Raw genomic sequence first — 25,918 nt, 5'->3', positions numbered from 1 at the left:
GGATTGTCTTTGGGGCATCATTTAGGTTTCATCTTTCTTTTCGGTCTATTTGTCTGAATTTACTTGGATACTTGTTTGGATTCTCACTTCTGACTCATCACGTTACGAGATAAGCATTACGTTGTTTAGATCTGGGTTCAAAAACACCCATGCAGTTATTAACATTCCTATCATAGCCAAAATTGAGTAAATTAAAACTGTACACCATCATATGTACATAATAAACCAAATATCCTTACAACAGAGTGCCATAGATATGATAGTAAATCAGTCTAACCTGCGAAAATCGTGCCAGGAATTCCTAATCATATGCCAATGTATTTACTTATTCTCAAATATCTCTTCGCTGTGCCAAGATTTTGTCAAAGAAAACCGTTCTTCATATTAGCGTTGACGCGCTGAACTTCAAATATATATATATATGCGAGACTCCATTTTATTCTTGTATATTTGTATTACGTAACGTATAACAAACACGTAACCTATCAATACCTTCAGCTTGAAAGTCACTACGCAACATATTATGCTTGACTCAAGTCATACACTCAACTTAACATGGCCTGAATCCTTCACTTGCAGTGCTAATCCTAATATAAATATTATATGTAACACAGGAATTCGCAATTCAATCAGCTATCTCTTACTCATGCAACACACAGAAAACGTATCTCCTCATATTAACTACATCTTGCCACATTAATATTCCATTTCCTTTATATATACCTCCATATTTAAAAACATATTCATTTAACTCCATTTAAATAACCTCTGTGTTACGGTAGAAATACTCAATAGCCTGAATATTCTTTCCCACACTGCAACTTCGTAATATTTCAACATTTCCTTACAATACAATTATCATACTGGCCATGATTTCAACTCATATTGACCTCAAATATTAGGTTACGTCTCGTATCTCGCATGCATTTTCTACAACCACAACTGGTTTAACGTTTCACGGTCTGCTCGTATGGATTGGCACTAAACATACACAAATGCTCAATCTGATCTTGTTTCCATTAACCTAAAATTATCTCATAAGCACCATAGTTATACCGCAGAAATTGGCACATATCATCGGTTAATAATTGGCATTTATACTCTAGTATCCGTTCATTGGCACTAAATCTCTTACTTCTAGCACTCCTGCACACATACGAAATATTTTTCATCAACTAATTTCAAATTCAATGCGATGCAACTCATAATACTTATCTCGTAACGGGATTTTGCTGCTGGATTTCTACTGGTCTAGGACATCTTGGAATAGGCAGCCCTTGCAGTCCAAAGATTACGTCATCTGCGGCTCCGGCTGGGAATCTTGGCTTGAGCTATTTTATCTTGAGCGATCAATTCCATCTGTTTAAGCTGACTCCATCTTGTCACCAGTTCTCATGAAATGATAAAACAATAAATACATGGTAGAATGCATATTTCACTGGTGAATAGTAGGTTACTCAATACGTATTAATTGTTTTGTGATTCTCGTATTGGTCGTAAATATCTTTCTTAATTTTGTAATTTCTTTAATTCAGCCTACTTTTTGTTAATTCTTTAGCTTAAACAGATATTGTTCCCCACTTGGAAACAATAAATTATGCCTTCCTTAGCATAAATTTGCCGCTATAATATTGATTTCGGCAATGTTCGACTCGGCTGTAGTCTTTCTTTGCTTCTGAATTTGGCTGTTGCAATAATAAATATTCTCCTTCAAATCTTCGCTTTTCCTGCCGATATTTTGCAGATGAAGTCTTTAATGATGTCTGTAAATTAATACTTTAATATTTAACGTTGCGCTAATCCTTTTCTTCTCCTTCCGTAGGTTGTGCTGATCCTCTTCAACTCGTAACTTCTTCTCAAGGTAGTCAAGAATCGGTTCCATTCAAATTTTTTTATGGTCCATCATTATTTAATCTTGAGACTCTTTTCTTTGTGACCGGTCGATATCGATTTATTATATCTCTACTCTGTGCATTTGCACATTGCCTGAAGCTATTGTACGCCATATTTGTCCACTGTTTCCATGACATTTACGGCCGCTAATGTAACGTAATGGTACAATATACAGTACAACTTGTCATGGAGAACATCATCCACAGTCCATCCCCTGGTAACTAGATCATCCTTGATCATGTCCATCCATCAGGTTTTAGGTCTTCCTGCAGGTCTTTTCCCCACCACCTGTCTTTCCAAACTTATTCTGGCTGTTCTTGTAGGCTCCATCCTCATCACATGCCCATACCACCGTAGTCTGGATGTGCCGATTTGGTCTAATAGGGATGTCTTTATTCTGGCTTCTTTCCTCACCTCCTCATTTCTTAACTTGTCCATCTTGCTCTTCTGGATGGTGGATCTCAGAAATTTCATCTCTGATGCTTGCAGTCTTGATGAATCTCTTTTTGTGAGGGTGCAAGGTTCAATACCATAGGTCATATTGGTATGAAATAGCTGTGAAACATCATCAATTTGGCTGGTTTTGGAATCATGTCATCCCATAAAAGTGTTCTTACTTGTTGGTAGAATTCTGATCCCTTTTGCACTCTGTAATTTCCTTTCTGACCAAATTATCACTGGAGATTACACTTCCCAGGTAAGGAAAACTATCCACACACTCAAGCTGGTGGTCTCTTGCTGGACATCCTTCTCTGTTGACTGCTATCACTACTGCCTTGATCTCACTGATGTTGAGGTTATATTCCTGGAACTGGGATTTCCATACATTGAGTCTGGTCTGCATTTCCTCTTCTGTTTCACCCCAAATCATGATATCATCAGCAAAGACCACTGCATTCAGTTCGCCTAAATTTTCCTTGACATTCTTCATTATATTGTCCATAACAGTGATGAACAATAGTGGGGACAGTGTACTTCCTTGCTGAACTCCAATCTTGGGCTCAAACCATGATGATCGACCTTCCCCAATTTGTACACAGCTAGTACAGTCTTTGTACAACATCTTAACTTTCCTTACCAGTCCTTCACGCACATTTCTTTTCCTCGGGCACTTCAAGATCTTATCTCATATAACACTATCATAGGATTTTTCTATATCCAGGAATACAATAACCAGGTTCTTGCCTTTCTCCCAATACTTTTCCATCAGCATGCGGGTGCTAAAAATTAGATCCATTGTTTATCTGTTACTTCTGAATCCAATTGCTTCTCCTCTAACTGTGGTGCAATGATGGTTCTTAATCTCCCTTCTATGATCTTCTCTAGAATTTTTAGCCCATGAGACAGCAGTGTTATTCCTCTATAGTTGGTGGGTTTCAGTCTGCTGCCTTAAACAGGGGAATTATAACATCCTTGCTCCAATCTGCAGGTATTTTGTTGTCTGTCCATATGGCATTTAGTACTCTGTGCAGCCATTGTATACCCTGGATTCCCGCTGCCTTTATCATGTCCGCATTCACTTCATCTGCACCTGAAAAGTTTCCTTTAGGCATAGATTTTAAGGCTGTCTCAGTTTCTGTCCAGGTAATGGGAGGTTCCTCATTATAGGCTTCGATTTCCGGTTCTGTATTTTGTTCATGAACTGGTCTATTCAGTAGGTGGTCGAAATGGTTCTTCAGGACTTCTCTCATGTCACTTTCTGTCCTAACCAGATTTCCATCTTCAAGTGCCTTTATGGTATTCATTGGTTTCCTTTTACCTCTGATAACACTATACAGTAGTTTCTTATTGCCACTGCTGTCTTCCTCCAGTTTCACTCTTTCATTCCACCACGGTGTTTCCTTCTCCCTTGTTTTCATACTTGTCTTTCCACAAACTTCAGTTGCTTCCTTAACCAATGTGTCCTTTAGTCTGGTCCATTCTGCCTCTCCATTTTTCCTTTCATCTCTTGGTAACAGGGTTTTTATCCAGTTCTGATACTCAGTTCTCTTATCTGTTTTCTGGAGTTCCCATACTTTGATTTTTGTCATTTTCCTGTTCTGTACTTTTGGCACAAATAAGTTTCTCAGGTCTGCTACTAATAGACGGTGGTCAATGTCAAGGCTCTCGCTGGGTATTACTCTGACATCTGTTACCATTCTGCTCCTTTCTTCATCTGAGATGACAATCAATTACAGTCTTTTGAAGTCCATCCCAACTGTATCGTGTTATCTCATGGCTCTGTCTCTTCTTGAACCAACTATTTTTCACCACCAACCCTTTCCTCATACAGAAGTCAAGGAGATGTTCACCTTCTATATTTCTTCCACCATATCCATGAGGTCCCATTACATTCTCATATCCTGTTCTATCTGTCCCAATCTGTGCATTCAGATCTTCTATAATGATTACTCTCTCTTTACTAATAACTTTTTCCAAATCATCAAGAAACTGGTTCTTATCCTCTTGACAACATTCAGTTTGAGGTGCATACACCTGTACCAAAGTTGGTTTTTCTTTCCCTAAATCCACAGTCACCTTTATTACTTTCACTCACATACTGGATGTCAGCGACTCCTCCTAGATCTTTACTCATGATGAAACCAACACCATTCCTCATCTCTTTGTAATTTCCATGCCAATACAGTGTATACTGTTTTCTTAATTTCTTCATTCCTTTCCCCCTACATTTGGTTTCGCTCAGCCCCAGTATCATTAACTTCCTCCTTTCCATAAGGTCCACTAGTTCTTCACATTTTCCTGCGAGACTAAGTTGATAGTCCCAATCCGTGTTAGTCTCCTCCGGGATATTTGCATTTTTACAAGACCCTGTCTATCATCAGGCCATAAACCATCATCCCTGCTCATGCTGGCACCTTAATTTAGTTGATAAATGCGTTCTGAAGCTCTTATGTGTTTTGAAAGCAACTACAAATAAGCTCTTTTACTGGCTTGCTAGGCCTAACGTAATTGAGGATTTTCTTTTGGGGTTTACTCCCTTAGCCTTTGAGGATCCCTCCTCATCCCACAAGGCAGTGGGTTTCACCTGTACTATTCCCAGAAGAATGGGTTGCCTCCTCCGCCAGCTCCACCACATCAAATCATATTCGCTTTTGCCACCATTGAGGTCTTCACTCATTACCTTGAGCTGGGACCCTTTATTAGACGTCACACACTGGGTCAGTGTGCTCTGGGACTCATATAGGCAGGGCACCACTCCCTGGGCAGGGCTGCCTCTAAGAGGGTCCCTACTTGTTACCTGCTTTTAGGCCTACATATAAAGTAAATATAGTCAGTTTTAGTTAGGTTGACATCAGGAAGGGCATACAATCGTAAAAGCTTGCCAAGAAAATTCCTCTTACTTCATACTCAACCCCGTAGAGAAAAGGGATAAGGGTATCCTATTATCGTACTATGCAATATTGAAAGAAGAAACTTAACAGCCAGTCATTCATCTCTGTCAGTTGAGCAGTAGGCCTACTGCACAGTAAACCTGAGTAAATCTAATCACTGATTTCATTTGAAATATTGTCTTGTGTCGCCAACTTCCCTGCTACCGGCATGTCGTCATTCCAAATAATGTCATCTTCACTGCCATTCATCTCGTCAGCCATGCGTTGAGAGGATTTGAGGTCCTGTCTTTATGAACCTTTTAAAAATAGTTTTGTTCCTGGCTATACAGTCCAAACAGTGACAATCTATTCTCAAATGGTCACTATCAAAGGGTAGAGAAGGGTCCATCTATTCAGTACCATATATTGTCTTATATAACTGGGACTAGTTTTAACCCCATATATTGAGTCATCTTCAGCCACGCTATAATTGGAAGACATATGCACACATATAATCAATAATAAATTAAACACTTTGGTATGCTATAATTTACAATCTTAATTTAGAACATTGATGAAGTCCGAACAACACATTCAAACTTGAAGCTAAATGACACATCAAAACTGCTGTGGTTGATGCCGAACTATGTCGTGAGACTCACCCCTGTGTTCTTCGTAGAACGAAATATGTTTTACTGTCGGATTTTTTATTATGGACACTCGAGTTTAGGCTTTAAATACATATGAACTAATAGGTCTATTGTAATGCGAGTTATACCAATATTTTCCTTGTTTAATTCTACATTAGCGTATATAAGACACACTGTTTTCGACGTTCATTAAACATTTTTTATTTGTGGTTGTAATAAATATTGTGCGGGTTTTTGGCTTCTTCTCTAGGAAGCGCTCACTTAGGAGTATATACAAGGAAAACTACTTGTCTGATGGTAATGACATTTTTATGTGTTATAACCACATGTATTTGTAGTGTAATACTCAAGTTACAATTTTTTTAAACACCCTGAAAAAAGTTCTTATTTTTCTAAAGCAACTCTTTCTCAGCCCAGGATAAACGTACAGCAGCGAACTTGGGCTTGTTTTGAAGCACCCAGTCATGGTTATCAGAAACTACAACAACTGTAACCGTACAGTGTGGTACCGAATTTATGAAGAGTAATATTGAACGGAGGTTTTGTGTACGCCAGACCGTGCGATTAACAGCAGGCCGGGTGGTGAAAACGGGCGCAGTGTTGCCGCGTTCAGTAGTAATCACGCGCGCAACGAACACAGCTTTTAGTTTACTTTCAACCTTTAATTTTATTTCCTCTTATAAATTCCACATTTTCTGCATCCCAACATACCTACCTTAGACGAATTAGAGACTTAAGAGCACAGGGCTACAAGATCTTCTTTACAGACGAAATGAAATGAAATGAAATGGGGTATGGCTTTTAGTGCCGGGAGTGTCCGAAGACATGCTCGGCTCGCCAGGTGCAGGTCTTTCGATCTAACGCCCTTAGGCGACCTGCGCGTCACGATGAGGATGAAATGATGATGAAGAAGACACATACACCCAGCCACCGTGCCAGAGAAAATAACCAATGATGGTTAAAATTCCCGAGCCTGCCGGGAATCAAACCCGGGACCCTGTGACCAAAGGCCAGCACGCTAACCATTTAGCCATGGAGCCGGACTTTACAGACGAAACCTGGTGCGGACAGAACCATACTATGAAATATGGGTGGCAAGAAAACGTGATTAAAGCTTTAGAAAACAACTTTGACAACTATAATCTGTACAGAGGTTACATTCAGCAAATTTATGGATGGCGTGGAGGGTTCAAAACACCACCTGGAGCTAGGAAACGCATCATTTTTTTACACATCGGAAGTGAAGAAGGATTTCTTGACAGTGCAGAACTTTGTTTTATTGGCAAGAAAGGAAGTGGTGATTACCATATTGAGATGAACTCGACTCATTATGAAGTATGGTTCACGGATGTCCTGAGTTTATTGCCTCAAAGGTCGGCTGTCGTTAAAGATCAAGCTCCATATCATACGATGGTCGGTCCTTCATCTAAAAACCCGAACATGTCATGGCTGAAACCTGAAATTATATCTTGGATAAAATAAAAGAATATTTCACTACCACCTGGAGTTGACGATTATAACAAATTAACTAAACCAGGGCTGATTGTCCTTGCCAGACCTTATTTTCAAACACCGGTAAAGAAGCTGGAACAACTGACTAAAAGACTTCGACCAGATGTACAGCTCGTTTGGTTACCAGTGGCCCATTGAGAGCTTAATCCAACTGAGCTCATTTGGGCTTACGCAAAAGGGAAAATAGCAAAAACAAATATGGCTAACACATTAGAAAATGGTAGAGGTATGGAAGTAATTAACGCTTTATGCCGAGAAGCCTTACGTACCGCGACCCCTGAACTCTGGAAACAATGTGTTAAACATGCTAAGAAAATTGAAGACCACTAACTGGGAAAAAGACGGACTGTCTGAAAATATCCCTTATTTCGAGCCAGTCATAATCAACATGAATGACATCAGCACCGATTCATCGGCAAACAGTGATTTTTCAGACGAAGAAAATTGATAGAATGAAATGTTGTAAATATTTGTAAATAATAATGCAAATAACTCATGTAAAAATTGTATAGTGTGATATTTCTAAATTAGGAAGTCAACCATTTTTAAACCTGCCATTGAAGGTCCAAAGCCCTTACGAGAAAAGGTGATCGGAAGTGGAATTTATAAGAGGAAATAAAATTAAAGGTTGAAAGTAAACGAAAAGCTGTGTTTGTTGCACGCGTAATTACTACTGAACGCGGCAACACTGCGCCCGATATCACCACCCGGCCTGTTGTTAATCGCACGGTCCGGCGTATACAATACCTCCTTTCAATATTACTCTTCATAAATTCGGTACCACATTGTACGGTTACAGTTGTTGTAGTTTCTGATAACCATGACTGAGTGCTTCAAAACAAGCCCAAGTTTGCTGCTGTACGTTTATCCTGGGCTGAGAAAGAGTTGCTTTAGAAAAATAATAAGAACTTTTTTTGGGGTGTTTAAAAAAAATTGTAACTTGAGTATTACACTACAAATACACGTGGTTATAACACATAAAAATTTCATTACCATCAGACAAGTGGTTTTCCTTGTATATACTCCTAAGTGAGCGCTTCCTAGAGAAGAAGCCAAAAACCCGCGTAATATTTATTACAACCACAAATAAAAAATATTTTAATGAACGTTGAAAACAATGTGTCTTATATACGCTAATGTAGAATTAAACAAGGAAAATATTGGTATAACTCGCATTGCAATAGATCTATTAGTTCGTATGTATTTAAAGCCTAAACTCGAGTGTCCATAATAAAAAATCCGACAGTAGTTACTCATATCACGTCATGTCATTTGTTTCATCTCATTAATTCCTCTGATTAGGCTGATGTCAGGAAGGGCATACAATCATAAAAACAATCGTACAAATGTAGAACACAGTGATGAGTCTCGTATAGCTACATACATTTATCTCGATCTTCTAGCTTCCCTTCTTTTCTCAATAACTTACTTCAAATTATTTTCTTTTCAGACATTCACTTCAAACCAAATTAAACAATAGATCACTACATCCGACAAAAAGGAATACCTATTCAAAATTACGAATGTTCCCCTTCAAGCTATATAAAATCGTTACCCATATTACATTGAACATAAATTATAAATCAAGTTGCTCGTCTATACAGAGAGGGATGCCAACTCCCATATCAACTCAGGAACATTGACTGCTGTAGGAGCGACGACATAGTTCGGCATCAAACACAGTAATTTGATGTGTCATTTAGCTTCAAGTTTGGATGTGTTGTTTGGACTTCATCAACGTTCTAAATTAAGATTGTAAATTGTAGCATACAAAAGTGTTTAATTTCTTATTGGTTATACAGGGTGCAGCAGAAATACCTGACGAATTTCAGACGTAAATAACTCAGCAACGCAACAAGCCATTCACAATTTTGTTGCGCAGTTTAAAAGGGCAGCGTTTCCCATTTATGTCACATACAGTAGACTGGAGTGAACTAAAGGTCATATTGGCCACAGCTTGCAAAGAGGTGTTATAGTCGTGGTGCGCACGGTCTTGGCCTTGGCCTTGAAGAACACGTGCATCGTCTCGTCCGGGCTAGTCAGTCAGCCACCCAGTCGTTAGCATTGCGTGGAGTGGTGAACACCGAGGTTTCGTGATTGAGACTTATTTCAAAAATGCTGACTCCGTTACCACAACACAGTGTTTCGCAGACACTTTGGCTTAGGTCGACATGAGAAAGTTCCGAGCAGGAACACTATTTTGTTATGGGTGAACGGTTTGAGAAAAAGTTGTTTGAGTGTGAAAACGAAGCCGCCTGGTAGGCCTCGTAGTGTCCGAACACCAGAGATCGTCCGTGCAGTGAGACATGCCGTTACGCAATCTCCTCAACGTTTGATGCGTAGGCATTCGTGTGCTATGGAACTCTCGGAACACACCGTAAGGAGGATTTTACATGCAGAAATGAAGTTCCATCCGTACAAAATGGTGGGTGTTCAGAAACTCAGTGAACGTCATTGGGCCAACCGCAGAGCATGTTGTGAGACTATCCTGGAAGCTGTAGCAGCTGACACCAGTGTCCTGGCAAGTGATAAAGCGCACTTTCATTTGTCAGGCTACGTTAATAAACAAAATTTTCGGTACTGGTCCGCAACCAATCCTCAACAGCTCCACGAGCGACCTCTCCACAGCAAGTGTTACTGTTTGGTGCGCTGTTGCTGATTTCAGAATTGTAGGCCCTTACTTTTTTGAAGAGGAACACAGAACTGTAACATCGGATCATTACGTACAGCTGTTACGCAACTTCCTGCAGCTGACACTCACCAACTTAGGGAATCCTGCTGTGTGGTTCCAACAAGATGGTGCCACTGCACACACAGCCAGGATGTCGATGGGTCTCCTCAGAGAAATGTTTCCAGGACGTCTCATCTCCTTACGGGGTGACGTTCCATGGCCAGCCCGTTCCCTGACCTTGCCCCATGCGATTTCTTTCTCTGGGTATATTTGAAGGATCACGTCTTCCAACGTAAGCCGCGAACACTACAGTACCTGAAAGCTGCCATCCGTGAAGAAATCGAGGCAATACCACAAGACATGCTCAAGCAGGTCATGCGGAACTTCAGGGAGAGGCTTCAGAGGTGCAATGAAGAGGATGGTCGGCATTTGGATGACATTATTTTCAAAACCTAGTGTGTATGTGTATGTGATGCAAATGGCAAACACTACTCTTTCCAACTGTGCAATAAATCTTTAAACGGCTTGTTGCGTTGCAGAGTTATTTACGTTTGAAATTCATCAGGTATTTCTGCCACAACCTGTATGTGTGCATATGTCTTCCAATTGTAGCGTGGCTGAAGATGGCCCAATATATATGGGGTCAAAACTAGTCCCAGTTATATAAGACAATATACAAGCTCATGGAATTGAATAGGTGGACCCTTCTCTACCCTTGATAGTTCTGGAGAGTTGGTGTATGTGTAGCAGAAGCCACTCCTTCTGAATAAAACATGCTGCAGAAAGCGTGCCAAACCACCAGCTGATAACTAACGTAAGTTACAAGTTGTACTTCCAAATGTAATATTGTACATAGTGACTGGAAGTGTTCTTGGCATAACTGCGGTTACTGAAAGCCCAACCCTTATTTTTAAGTATATTTCATGCTTGTTCTCCACATTTATCACATCAGAATTTACACCTAAACAGCTGTAAATGAGATAAGAGAGATCGCATTGTTCAGTTTAGGTATGCTATCAAGTGCCCCCATAGCACCAGAAATTCCATGACGGGAAGATTAAAAATAAATAACAGAAAGTTTACCGCATTTATGGATATCTACAGGTGTGGCAGTTATGCATTTTATTATCATAGTGTTTAATATCATACGGTCGTTGTCTCCATTTTTTAAATTAACGCATAGTATGTTCTGTTTGGAGTTTCCGAAAATCGTTAAGTGGGGACGTAAAATTATTATTATTTGTGATGAACGTTGGCGAGTAAAACAATACTTATGACTGGATAGTTTTTATAACGTTTTAAACCTACTTCTCTAAAAAAAACCTATATTGGCCTGAGTTACGAGATATTAAACGATTACTTTGTTAACAATCTCACCTGCTATATTAATAGCAACAACCGTGAATATTTCCTAACTAAAGTAAGCTCTTTTCTTCATATTGAGGTGGTGCAGCTCTTTTTTAGATAGGCCCCCAGCGGAAGGGAGTTGTATGTACCATTTTTACTGCATATCAATCTTCCTGCCATTCATAAATCTCCGGCAATATGGTATTGGAAATCAAACTCAAGCTCCCAAGAACGGCACCTAATTGTGCTAAGCATTACGCTGGTGGACATTTTTAACTACAAAACAGAGAGACATATACATGAATGATGCACGCTTGCAACATGCGGGTCGGACACGAAACTATTCACCTACTTGTGCGACGCCATTAGAGCTGCAGTAGGCCTTTGCTACAGAGGCAGACAATTGTTAAATACAAAACACAGATGTACCACATGACTTCGACGAGTGTTTTCATTGAGTGGGTCATACGGACGAAATTATTCACAAATTTGTGCGATGTCATCAGAGCTGCAGTAAGGCTTGTACACGTTTCGAAGCGGAATCGTTGTTCTTCTCGGGGTCTTGTAGGTGAGAATTTTCTTCGTTTTATTCATCTCAAAAAGCCAGCGGGGGGGGGGGGGGGGCCCTAATACGCAAGGGGGTATAATACACGAGTAAATATGGTATTTTAGGCCAAAAATTTCATGAATGCAGCTGGAAACTCTCCTGTCATCTGCTGAGAATGCTGAAAAATATTTTTCACAGAGATTATAATATCCAAGAAATGATTGGGTGATCGCGAAATTAATACGGCAGCTAAAAATGTCAAGTGCGCACCACCTGAGAATTTCCCGAGTTTGCCACTGAAGAAGTTAATATGCCCTTCTTTCTGTTTTATAAACTGTTTAACACAATTTGGAATAAATTCCACAAGGTTTGGGCACACATTTTTGAGTTCATCATCATGAAACCACAGTGTAAGTAGAGACTTTAACATGCATACTTTTGTGGATCAATCACATTATGTGTATCTCCTTTTGCAAATAACACACAGTTTTCTATTGCATTAATGTCAGGAGAGTTTCTGGCCAACCTAAGACATATCATATATGAAGAATTTCTTTGAAGTATGGTAATGAGCTAAATCTTGCTGAAAAATTCCATCCCCATATTGCACCTCTTCTGCAGATTACCAACAACTCTGTTTTCCAGTATTTGGATGTACTGGTCAGATTTCATCATCCTGTCGATTGGTACTAAGGGTTTCAGTCCTTCATATAAGAAATACCCTCAAAACATCATCTTCATGGGGGTATTTTACAGTCTGTTGCAAATGTGCTGAAGTTGTTGGCTCATTTTTTACTCGATGCACATATTGAACACTCTGCCCCTGCACTTCAAAGTGACTCTCATCAGCAAAAATAACTTTCTTCCGATGTTCCAGTGTCCAATCCTGATGACTATGTGCCCGCAGGAGATGTTTCCTGCCTATTTCTCCAAGTCTACGATGAATTTCACCCAATTCGTGAGCCAAGTCCACAATAGCAGTGAGCCTGGGGTTTTTATTTGCTTCTTCTGAGGAGAAAATGTTCATCACTTAGTGTTGCTTTTCTTGTTCTTGCCACATTTTCCCTTTATTTTTGGTGAAATTGAGCAAGTCTGTTTGTGCTGCAGAATAGTTCTACTTATTGCGCCTACACCAAAACCGAAATAAGTAGCTAACTCCTGTTGTGCCATAGAAGTATTCTGAGATATTTCTCCCTCCCTTCCTTCCTTCCAAAAGCCTCCTTTCAGGTCATCAGGAAATTTGGACAACATAGAAGGCACTCAACAGGCCGCGTACTGGAGTTGGTAGATCAAAGACCAACATAAGAAAGTGGGGATTCACCAGCGACACCACACTGTGTGAATAAAGTGAAGAGCAGAATCTGATTGATGCCATCAAAGGAAGCATGTGAATTGGCTGGATACTGGTCACACTACATTTAAATTTTATTTGTGTAGGGTACGGTCCATGTGATGTATTACCTAGCTTCTAGAAATGATAAGCTTGTAGTACATGTTTTTGGATGTATTTTATACCGTATTTTCTCGCATAATTAACACCCTTGCATTATTTACGCATCCCAATATTTTTGGGTCCACAGTGGAGAAAAGGAAATGTTCACATATTTGACGCACCCACTTCTTCAAACATCCATCACGCAGCTCCGGATGCGTTTCGAAATAAAGATATCAACTACTCAGGTAGCAGCCTTCCTACTGCAAAACCAGGCATTCGAAATACCAGGCAACGTGCTGTTATCAACTGCCACGTTGGGTTTCAGCTTCTTCTTCCCTCATTTTGATTGGACTGTAACAAAATCTGGTCTCTCGTGCCGAGTTGACAAAAAGTGTACAGGTGTTTTGTCAATCCATTTTACGGCTAGGATTTTGTTCGCTGAAGCAAAAGTAAGTTCACCCTTCTTCAGCTGTGTTTCCTTGCCCTAACCATGCCAATAGCATGCGTGTTATGTTCCAGGAGAATCTTGTACAAAGATGGTGAACTGTACCAGTTATCCATGTACAAAGTTCTCCAGACACAGAATATCCTTACACATGTCAATACCAATCCTCTCACTAACTAATAAATCAATGTAGATAGATCCTCCCTCATAATCCTTCCCAGTATATATTTTGAAATTCCAGCAATAGCCGTTCTCTGAAGAGCAAACTTTGTACACCTTGATACTGAATCTTGCTCTCTTGGATGGATTATATTGAACGAATGACAGTCTACCTTTGAATTTCATCATCGATTCATCAATGCAAATATTTTCTCCTAAAGTATACACAAACTTGAATCTGTCCAAAAGTAAATCTATAACAGGTTTAACCTTTCTTAGTTAGTCATCCTTTGATTCGGAGGAGTCCGTACTAAAATGCAAGAATTTGTTTATAGAAACTGTGACATGAAAATAGGAACTAACATTTATTTGGCAAAATGGAATTACTACTTGAAAACACCTACGAATTTATTTATGTCTCTGGCATGTGTACTTGTGAAACGAGACGTTATCTATCGTTCATTGTTGGAAACTGTCATCTAGTTGTGGAATTTCCCATGCACACTTAATTCAAACATTTTCTCCTATTGTTACATATTTGGTGAATTAATCTGATTCATTTGAGTTTGATCGACTGCCGTGCAGGCAGGCGCAGTGTGCGACTTTGAATGCTGGGTACTGTGAGCTTCCGGTTTCTCTGCGGAGAGCGAGGCAGTTGGCCTGTTGCGTTGAAGCTTTCAACATGGCTGTGTTAAGGAGAACCTTTAAAGAGACATCTTTGCATAATGGGAGCGGCTTTGTAATGGAGCCTGACTCCGGGGGATAATTTACTGAACATTAGGGCTATGCCCTTTACTTTTTTATTGGTGTAAGAAGAAAATCTGGTGTGTATATTTACCGTAAGCAACATGGCAAGTATCGGTATTGGATAACTACTCAAGTAAGTACTGGAAAGTCTCGTACAGCCAAGGACTTTGTACTCCGAAACTTCGTTGATTTAAAACTGTAAACATCTGGAAGCAAAATTCATTGTATCGTAATGCACTAAAATAATAAAAGTATGTAACTAAATTATTATGTGGGAATTGGGTATCGCTAGTTATGTGTCTATGAGGGTGTGTTTTGTGTGAGTCGTTTAACCGTACTGTGTTGTGGTTCGTACCTTTGTTTGCCTATCCATTCTTAGTGATGTTTTTATTATTATTATCACCGTCGTGATTATTATTATAATTTTTTTTTTTTTTTTTTCGATGTGTATTTTCCTCTCTAATTTTTCTTCATTGTTTGGATTTGCCTTCTAACTGTGTTGCTTTTGCGTTTGCTGGCTGACCATTTGTATGAGATCGTTATTTGCATTGTCGGGACGTTAATTAAATGACACCTCATCTATGCATGTTAGCGTTATCCAAAGCCCCCTCCATTCTAAATTATCTAAGCTGTTGGCATACTGTATAAAAAAGGTAAATGTAACTTCGTACTATAACCCATGGGAGTAATAATTAAAATTATTATTATGATTTTTAGTAAGGTCGAGTCTGTGAAAAATTTAATTTAATCTATGCCATTCTCTTAAAGTTTTCTTGTCACATCTACCCATTGCTTGAGTTCCTTGCCTTTGTGGATTATTACGTAATGGTCATCCCTTTCTTATCTTATCTGATGGACTCGATGATTAAATTTTGGTGGCTTTGATGATTATAATGGGATGATGGCTTGGCGTCGGTAAATGTCACTCCTGTTGTGTGCTTCCGTGTTCTGTTATTAAGTTATTAAGTGGGAACGTATATTGTATCTTTTCCATTGATATTTTTATTTAGTTGGGATTGTTTTCCTCCTCTGTTTATTATAATTTATTCTGGTTTCGTTAATTTATGTAGATTTCATTTGCGGTTGGAGCCACTGATTTATTAGCCTATTGTACGTGTGTTATTGTGTGTGCTTTTTGCGTGTGTCCTCTTATTTGTTAGTAGTGTAGCAAATTTCAATTTTAAACAGTATTTACATCGCGGGCCCGCATACTGATAATACTCTGACTATTTTATATTTTAAATGAATTTCCATGAAATAATTTCCTAGAGTTATCACTCCTAGGTTTTTGGTTGCAACCAATTTTTAAAACAAAAATTCCAATCTTTCTGTACATTAAGGTAATGTAATTGACTATTTTAATGTTATTAGTTATAAGTTTTCCAACTTTAACTTTGTGGAAGCCTATGTTAATGTCAGCTTCATTTCATCTTTATTTAAATTTCAGTTTAAAATACTGTTTCTCCCTTTTATTTTAATTGCGTTTTATTTCTTCTTTTTTTTTTTTTTTGAAAATGGAATATATATATATATTTAGCTGTTCTTACATTATTCTAATTTTCAAATTTTATTTACTAAGTAAATATTCTTTATTTTAGATTTTATCTCGTGTGTTATTTAGTAGTTAGTAATATTGACCTGACAACCTGTCAACCGTTAATGATAAGATCCTGGCCTTTTTCCTTCATGTTTTTGCCCTCCAAGCTTCATATTTTGTGCTATTGCCCTTACGGTAAGTATTGTGTTTTGTTTTCATTTGTGGTTTTGTGTACTTTTCGGTAAGGTTGCAGAAACAAAGCATTTGAATGGCATGGTTTCACTAAATATGGGAGTTTTTGCATTGCAGGCTTTTTTGTTTGCGACATAAGAATACACAGAGCAAAGTGAGCTTTTAGCTTGTCTATAGTAACAGGAAACCAATGTTTTTGTTCGTAAATAGTACTGGTTTCAAGGGAAACAGATAAATTAGAAACAAATGTAGAGGCATAGGCATTGGTTTCCTTTGTAATGTGATCCCAGAACTGTGGGGTTAGAAATTCATTCACTACGTCCATTTCTTTTGGATTATTCCCCTACCACCTCCTCACTATACAGTGAATTTCAGAAACTGGTTTGCATGTTACAGACTAATTGTCAATAAGATCCCAATTCCAAGTATCATTACTAGAGTTCTCACCCGCTCTTATTGCATTCTGGTTTAGTCCCGTAGTTTCGATTAGCACTATCACCTCGGAACTGAAATCGGACCACTTTCATCACTGTCAGTTGAAGAAGATGAAGAATTTTCACGCTCCAGAGAATCATTTCAACTTTCAACATCACTATTTTCAAGCCAGTTACAAATAGCATCATCTATGCTGCGCTTAGATGTCGCCATGATTGTTTACAATTAGCGGCAAACTGAGGTGCTTTTTATTTTCCGTATTTCAGCTCAGAGTTACTATTTACACAGAGAAAATAGCATCAGGTATCATGTGACATCTATCGGGTAGGTTGCAAAACAAACAGAACAAATCTTTCTGACCAGCTAACCGCGATAATGAACTTATAAATGTTCCGTGCACCAGGACGGAAGTGTCTGTCAAAGTATGTTACCACCTTACGATTGCAGGATGGAAGGTTCCATCAAAGTATGGCAATGGGTTAAAGATGCGGGTGCTAGTCCACTTTCTAACAAATTTTTATCTTGTCTTCATTAGTGAGGAATTTCACGACTTTTTCCATATCCATAACTAGGCTATCATAAGACAAATATGCACTGTAGGCTATCACACTACAAAAACATTTGCTACACTTCACTGTACCACTGAACACAAAATAAATTTCTAACTTCTGAATGGAATAGGAAATACAAGCAAAAAGAGGCTCATTGTGTTATTCAGCAATCTTGCTGCTAACCGGCAAGCAAAATAGAACATTTCTGAGGCTTGCTTCCCGAAGATGAAACTTATCCTGTGAAGTTTAGGAATTCAAGGCCCTTTTGCCATAATCATGCAACTGTTGCAACGGCTCTTAACAGAGTTGAAAATCACGTTTCTTTCATGAGAGATGAAAAATAACATTTTTAGGGCTAGGAAAAATGTGATCGTGTACTAGTGAAAATTTGTGACTTGATAAGCGAGGTATTTTTCTACAGATTTAATATGATGACAGTCAGGACTTCAAATTTACAATGTGCCACGCAGGAAAACGTGTTAATGAGGAACACACTAATGAAGTTTCACTGTATTACTAATAGCAAAAGGAAACCTCAAAATTTCCAAAAAGTTATATGCAGAAAAATAAATATGCTTTTAACCTAAAACAATCATCAAATAGATTAATTACCAATGAATAACATTGCAAAGAATGCACACAAAACACTTTCTAACAAATTTTTATTTTGTCTTCCTTAGTGAGGAATTTCACGACTTTTTCCATATCCATAACTAGGCAATCATAAGACAAATATGCACTGTAGGCTATCACGCAACAAATATTTGCTATACTTCACTGTACCACTGAACACAAAATATATTTCTCACTTCTGAATGGAATATGAAATAAAAGTACAAACAGGCTCATTGTGTTATTCAGCAATCTCACTGCTAACCAGCAAATAATATGGAAAAAAATAAAAAATAAAATGGAAAAAAGAAAACTTGTTCCATTTAATTCACACAGTACTGTAATGTGAATGTAAGTGATTACAGATTGGAAAATGTATGGATCAGTGGCTACCACTGAAAACGATGTTATTAAAACAACTTTAACTCACCTGTTGCAAGAGTTGGCTCATCATGGTATGGCTATCCTCTTCCATGACTGAAACATAATACTCCACTACAACAGAGGCATGTGCAACCAGCCTCCTGCCCTCCACACTAGTTTTTACTTCAATATTTGGATTTTTATGATCCTCTCCAAGACTATTAGAATAGACAGTGCACTGATCTTCAGAGCTAACTGAAGAACTGCTGTCATCTTTCTGTGTTGTAACTTTACCACCATCACTACTACTCTTCTCTTCAGCTTCAGGTGTGGTAATTAAACAGCGATTGTTATCTTCAGACATCTGCTCCCTACCTCCTTGAATAGCAAAAGTATGCATTTCATTTTCATCTGGGTTGTTAAGAGATGTCAAACTGTCGGGAGTGGAACTTATGCTTTGGCTACGACTCTCCCCAGTCAAATGACTGCGACTAGGACTTGAATCATCAATTGATACAGATTCCTCATGGTTGCCCTTTACCGGGGAAGCATCCTTGCTCTCAATTGGAACATCTTTGCTGTGGTGAGTCCCACTTTTTCTAATATGTTTCAAGTTTTCTTGATTAACAAGTTCAATGTTTGCATTCTCTCTGTTGTTATGTTGGTAGGAGAGATTACCTTTTATGTCCATCTCTGAACTGTCCTTTTTACTTAACTGGGTATCAAGTATGATTGGATTATGTTTCTTGCCAGTATCATTCACATCTTGAATATTTGAACCAGTATATTTTCCTTCTCCTCCAAGCATAGCCAAAGCAATAGCTTTAAGCTGATATGCTAGAGCTAGATGATAGTGTCGATCCAAAGTTGCCAATTTTGCAGCAGCTTGAAAGTTCTCCAACTCCAAACACTGAAAAGTAAAAATACATGTTTGAAAATATATTTTAAAAATTAAATGACCTATTTATGGAAATTTACAGATATGAGTGCATCGTTTATTTATTTATTTATTTATTTATTTATTTATTTATTTATTTAGGCTTACATTCAACTAAATACAAGTAATAGAAAGGGACAAACTAGTGCAAATCAAGTCATATATGGAAAGACAGATACCCCGAAAGGAGCACGTAATAGGAAATATACAACGGCAGGTCAGTGTGGGAAGAGGAGGAAAAGAAAAAAAACCCTACAAACGGACAAGGAGAATCTCCACAACTTGATACGCTGCTGTTTTCATATCGACTGGCTCTCTTCTCATCAATCCTAGTTTCCTGGGAAGCTCCAGATCTGTTTTGGGGTAAGTACTCTTTCCTTATGTATCATTTATTTACATCATTTACATTTATCATTTAAATGTAATGTTTCCATTCAGCTTAGCTTCTGTAGTTTTGTGTCAATTTAAATGTATATCTGCATGATAAGATGTTTTCATTTGTGAATGTGATACTCTTCGCCTTTTAGTCTTGTAACTCTTCAAGATACCTTTTAAATTTTAAACTGTAGATGTTATCTTATCCTTCTGGTAGCCTCTACTCATAGACATGGGATTAGTCCAATGCTTAATTCGAAGAGGAATCTTCACTAGAGTTTTTCAGTTATGTTCCTCTGTAATGTTAACTGCCTTCAGCAGAAGATGTCATGTAATCCACTCTGTATAGTGGATTAATTTAATGTTTAATTTTCTACTTTTCCATCTAGTCTACCTTCCCGAGCTTAATGCTTTAGGTTATGAAACATATGTTTTATTTTTATTTGTAATTTTACATAGGCTAATATAGGCAAAATAACAAATTTGTTGCACAAGAACGAGACAAAGCTAATTTTAATCCTCACGATGCAAAGAATAAAACCAAAAACCATGTTTTAAGGTTCTAAAACCAGCTGTTTTCAAGATATTGGCACAACACTACCCCCAATGTAGGAATCGGATGAAGAAATGACCGGCTATAACCATGACAATGTCAGCTCAAAGGTTCTAGAATACAGGCCTAGTGTTCAAAATAGACGTGCCCATGAATATTAGCGAGGCCAAGGAGAGATTCTGTTTAAACATTTAAACTCATAGCTATTGTTAATCTGCTGAGATACTTATTGCTTCTGGATCCACATTTCCGTACTCCTATCAGCATAATGATTGTGAATAGTATCAGAGAGTTGCTTTTACTATTTACAAGAGATTCTGTTTAAATATTTTAAAACTCATAGACAGTGTTAATCTGCCGAAATACTCTTAAGGTTATTGGATCCACATTTCCATACTTTTAACATGATAATGATTATGATTACCACCATAATGTTGATTTTGTTATTTACAAGACCAATAAATGGAAGGAATTTCCTCAACAAAACCTGGTCTTAGCCTAGGCCATGGTTCTCTCTATGTAATATCAAACAGCATGCTAAATCAAATATCTTCACAATCAAAGAAACTTCAGTAAAATTTATAAATTACTTCTATAGAAGGAATCCATTCATTGCCTTTATAGAAGAAGTCAGCAGTTGTCTGTCTCATTTACAGGAATGCCGATCAGATGTGCTTCTGTGTACAGATGTCTCATTTACAGCAATACGATCAGACGTGTTTCTGTGTGCTATCGGACAGCTTCATACTGCTCAATTAACTAACTTTCATTCATCATACACATTCATGCATGAATAGGAGGTGTGTTCTTGCAGTTCAATGCCCCAGCCTATTTTGATATTCTTCTCTCTGTTAGACCATACCTACTTTAATTATTTCCACATGACCTTGTGACATATCATTTTGAAGTCTGTACAATATAATTTGACAAGATATGTGTTATTCTATAAGGCAAGGGACTTCAGAAAATTTCAAGCCTTTGTAATCTTTAGACCAAGTAAAGCCAGGTATGACAGCTATATTGCTCTAATGGAATAATTTTCAAGACATGAAATTTCTTGTGTTACATGTGGGTTTACACTAAATTGAATAACTCACACAATTATGGTTATACTGTAGTTATCTTTTCACCTCTCACTAATTTTCCCCACTCATTTCAGAATAACCTAGACATGCACACAAAGAGGATATTCATCAACAATAACGTATTAAAGTACAACAGGGAAGAGAGGTTCTCTCTCTCTCTCTCTCTCTCTCTCTCTCTCTCTCTCTCTCTCTCCACCAAATGAGACACACAAAGAACACAACTGACATTACATATTTCTGTGAGAGGCATAAGTGTCAAATAATAAATGTGACAGCAATCTAAGAGCAAGAAAAGGAAGGAGGGGGTGGAGACAAATAGAAAAGTAGAAAGGGTGGTTGATGCAAAGCTTCCTAAAGTTTAAGACTGGTCAGCTCTGCACTTCCGAAAATCATAATCTCTACGCGAAGGAAAGGAGTTAAATTGTGAAACACTTGTCATGTAAATAGGGTTGTGGGTGTTTTATTTGAATATGCTTCTATAATAATTCACTATTTTCAAATGATTGTATTATGTAATAACTAAAGGAAACAAAGTATAACAATGAGACATGAAAGACACAAACAGTTTTCTCAATTGATATAGTGTATTAATAAATACCTGTACCTTGTTCAACAGCAGTTTTGAGTCATAATGCCCATGAAACTTCTGGAAAGCATAATGTAAGGTGCGAGGACCATAACAGGGTTGTTCTATACTGCACAATGGAGGGCACAGATTTCCTTTGCTGCCCTCAGGCCACCTCTCATTGGTGAAACGAGACTGAAAATAATTGTAAAGTAATTCAGTACCTCATGTTTCTTCATTAATAAATTACTATAAGAAATTGCTTAATCTGAATCAATTCATCATGTCTGATGATAAATCCTCAACTACAGTTGGTGACGTACATACGTGTGTGTGTGTGTGTGTGTGCACGCACACGCTAGCACAAGTTTTTTACAGTATGGTAACAGAAAACATTTTTCTGACAGAAACAAAAATAACTAAGTGACTTGCATTTTATGATCTGTTTACAAACATGACCTTTAAAATGTTCTAATACTCTGATATTGCATTTTAGGCTGGAAAATCCCCACAAAATTTCTGGTTCTGAAATAGCTGCTAGACTGTTCTCTCAATATTAAGTTCCGAAAATTGTAAGAAAAATCAGGCAAACTTGTAACTATGATCCTCTGCACCTATCAATCATCTACTGTATATACCGGGTGATTCACCAACCCAAATAACGTGCATAACCTAAAGATCCTTATCATTTAGTTTTATGAACACCAAAGAACTTCAAATTTCTCCTTATGGTCGATAAGGCTCTCCCCTACCTGTGAGTCATCGGTGTAAGTAGATCCATGGACCTAGCAAAGGAAAAACTATTATGCATAATTCTATGCCAAATACTAAGGACCATTCATGCAAACATGTGATTTATTGCACCTTGAAGTAACACAGATACTCGTAATACGATCAAATTAATAGGTTACGCCATGTGCTCTGTAATGTAGGAAAGTTAAATGAACACCGTAAACCATCAATGAAGACTTTGACATGGATATTAACTTTCGAGGTGGAATGGCCATACAGTACTAAACCTCTAGCAAGCAGCATGCACGTTAACTTCGTGGCAGAATCGGTTAAGGGTTAGAGGACAACGTATGTCTCGGCATTGTAGTGGTTCGAATCCAGCATGAGAGATATCTTTTTAACGACAGAGGTGCTCCATTTTAGCAGGAATACATAATCATAATAATTAAAACATTGCTATTGGTTTTAAAGGGTGCACTCTGATTTGGCATCTATCCCCTAAGGATGGGTGAGCAAGGATTGAGAAGGAAATCGGTCTTGGTCTTTTATTAAGGTACCGCCCCAGCATTTGTCTGGTGGTGAAAATGGGAAACCAAGGAAAACCATTTTCTGGCCAGCCAGCATGGATTCGAATCCATAACCTCCAGAGTCCAACGTGCACAAATAATAATCCACACCTAACAGGTCACATCAGATCACTTACTCATTTCCTCACGATGTATTTCTAATAATAGTACATTGACCATCATGTCGTAACATCGGATAAAAACGGTCCTTTTCAGGACTAAATAAAACTTCACTCTTTGGAACTTGATGATACGCGGCCATATTATAGTGACTAGTAACTGTAAACGGCGTTAATCGAAAAAGAAAAAAAGAAAGAAAAAAAAAGTACAGTACTAGCCTGTGAATCAAACCTTTTACTCGACAAGTTGGCTGATGCAACAGCAGTACTGCGTGATTCAGCCACCTTAGCTACCCCGAGCCGTGGTTCATAGCTTGCACGTTGTAGTCCTTATAGACATTTCCTGTCCAAACATAAGATAGTGCTATTCGCAGCTGTGATCGTTTTACACATTCATTATGGTTTAAGTAATAGAAATAACACTCCCGCTAATGATTTCTACCATATTCACAAGCATTATATAAACGGTATAGTTGTACTAAGGCCATAAAGAAGCAGGTACTAATGTTTTTCAGATGACTATGACATATGCATTACTTGAGTTACCTACCTCAAAAAAAAAAAAACCTAAAATAATGGGCTGGTGAACCACATAGTATATCAAAAACACTATTGTGTATGTTTCATAAATCTCAAGCTCTTAAACCAGAGGAAGTTAAAAGGTGTGGTTTGTACTAAAATCTCTCAAATCGTCTCAATAGTATAGAAAAAATCTTTCATTTCTTGAAACATCAATGGAAGTATATTTATTTTCAAGATGAAATACTTCTACAAAGCCGCACCAAGATTGGATCGACCTTGATGGACAGATTGTTGCTAGGCGGCAGCAACTTACTCTGTATAATAATAGTCCGGTAAGAAATGCAGTATATAGGAGGATGCGAACTGGCACCATGTTTTATGAAGTGCCTTTCTTGCTAGAAGGTTCATGTAACTAGGCAACTCATTGCCGAGGAATCTGTTCATTTTTGGGCCACGTGTAAAAACAAAGAAAGTCATGTATACATTTGTGTTGCAATGAACATCATGCAAATAAATTGACATTGATGTAAGCAAATAGAAATAGATAGAGTTTGATCAAATTAATAGACATAGGATTCTAGTAAACAGAACATATTTACAGTAACCATTTATTTGTTTTGCAAGTGAAATTAGAAGTAAATGTAATAGGAAAAATGTTTTTATAAAAAACAACCAAAAATAATGGAAGAAAAATGTTAATAAACATAACATAAAATAGAATGAATTAACACACATATGTTATTTATTGAGGCGTATCAGCGCTACGCCGAGTATCTACTATTATACATTAATATAATAAGAAGTCCAATAAAGTTTCTGATTTTGCCCAGAACTCTAATTTACTGTCACATATAAATCAAGTCATAGCAGAACCAGCATGACAAAGTATGGCAGCCAAATGTATTTGCTGAACCCTCTCATCCTTCTGTTATCTGCCAAACTATCATTCTTGTGAGGTTCTGGTTCATCCCAATCCCATTTTATATATGACAAAACACATACACACAAAACCTGTATTCAGCAACAGTACAGGGTCCACTTCCTCCCACCAAGGGCATCTTCAGGTTTGAGGCCAGTCACTTGCATATACTCCTTGATTCTATTCGGCCACCATTTCTTCAAGCGACCCTAGGCAGTTTTCGCCATGGAGTTATCATCACTTCTAGTGACATGCCCATACCCCCTAAGCCGTGCTTCCTGCATTTTATTTGTAATTATAACAATTCGGATTAATGGCAGGGAAAATAACTATGTATGCTACTCTTGCTCTTAGGCAGGTCATGGAAAAGCACAGGGGAAAGTACAAACAACTACATATATTCACAGACTTAGAAAAGGCTTATGTTTGGGTGCTCTGTCAGGAAGAATGGAGATGCATGAGATGCAATGGATCGACCTTGATGGACAGATTGTTGCTAGGCGGCAGCAACTTACTCTGTATAATGATAGTCCGCACCTTGCTCAGGACATGTACCAATAAGCACAGGCGCAAGTTAAAAGCAGTTTACGACCGACAGAGGCTATAACAGTTCAACTTGGTCTTCATCAACGATCTGCACTGAGACCCTATATTTTTCATTTCCTAATGGTTGTTATCTCAGTCCAGCTCCTTGTCAGAACGGTCAATGTACTTGCCTTTGGATCAGAGGGTCCTGGGTTCAATTTGCAGCTGGGCTGGAGATTTTAACGGTGTATTATTATTATTATTATTATTATTATTATTATTATTATTATTATTATTATTATTTAATATCCAAAAACAATACAGGAACCCTATTTTACCATAGGTATATTAGGGTTATAGTTTGAAATCACAACCAAAAGATGTTCTTATTGATTTAGTTTACAAAAAATTTTGTTAATGAATGTGACAAACTGCACAAAACAACATTGTCTTTTGAGTTCATTATACAGTGGTTTAGAAAATTCCACGTTACAACCATTTAGGTGACATTGCAAAAAATATCTTCCCATTTCAAACACTGGACACTCAAATATCAAATGATGCACTGTCTGAACTGATCCACAAAAGCATAAGTAGCCGTCTGTAACATTAA

The 25,918-nt window shown here is 37.9% G+C and overlaps 1 protein-coding gene across 1 annotated transcript in view; it reads right to left on the bottom strand.

Moving 5' to 3' along the window:
* The window catches only part of ca (claret), a 367,006-nt gene that overhangs the window by 28,798 nt on the left and 312,290 nt on the right, over positions 1-25,918 (bottom strand). The window contains exons 26-27 of the mRNA XM_067136443.2: positions 21,962-22,117; positions 18,475-19,317 (exon numbers count right to left, since the gene is read on the bottom strand). Of these exons, the coding sequence (XP_066992544.2) occupies positions 18,475-19,317; positions 21,962-22,117 (999 nt within the window). The remainder of the gene's footprint in view (positions 1-18,474; positions 19,318-21,961; positions 22,118-25,918) is intronic.

This window comes from Anabrus simplex, chromosome 1, assembly GCF_040414725.1.
Source record: "Anabrus simplex isolate iqAnaSimp1 chromosome 1, ASM4041472v1, whole genome shotgun sequence".
Lineage (NCBI taxonomy): Eukaryota > Metazoa > Arthropoda > Insecta > Orthoptera > Tettigoniidae > Anabrus > Anabrus simplex.
The sequence above is the reverse complement of the archived record's forward strand: the minus strand, read 5'-3'. Positions and strand labels throughout refer to the sequence as shown.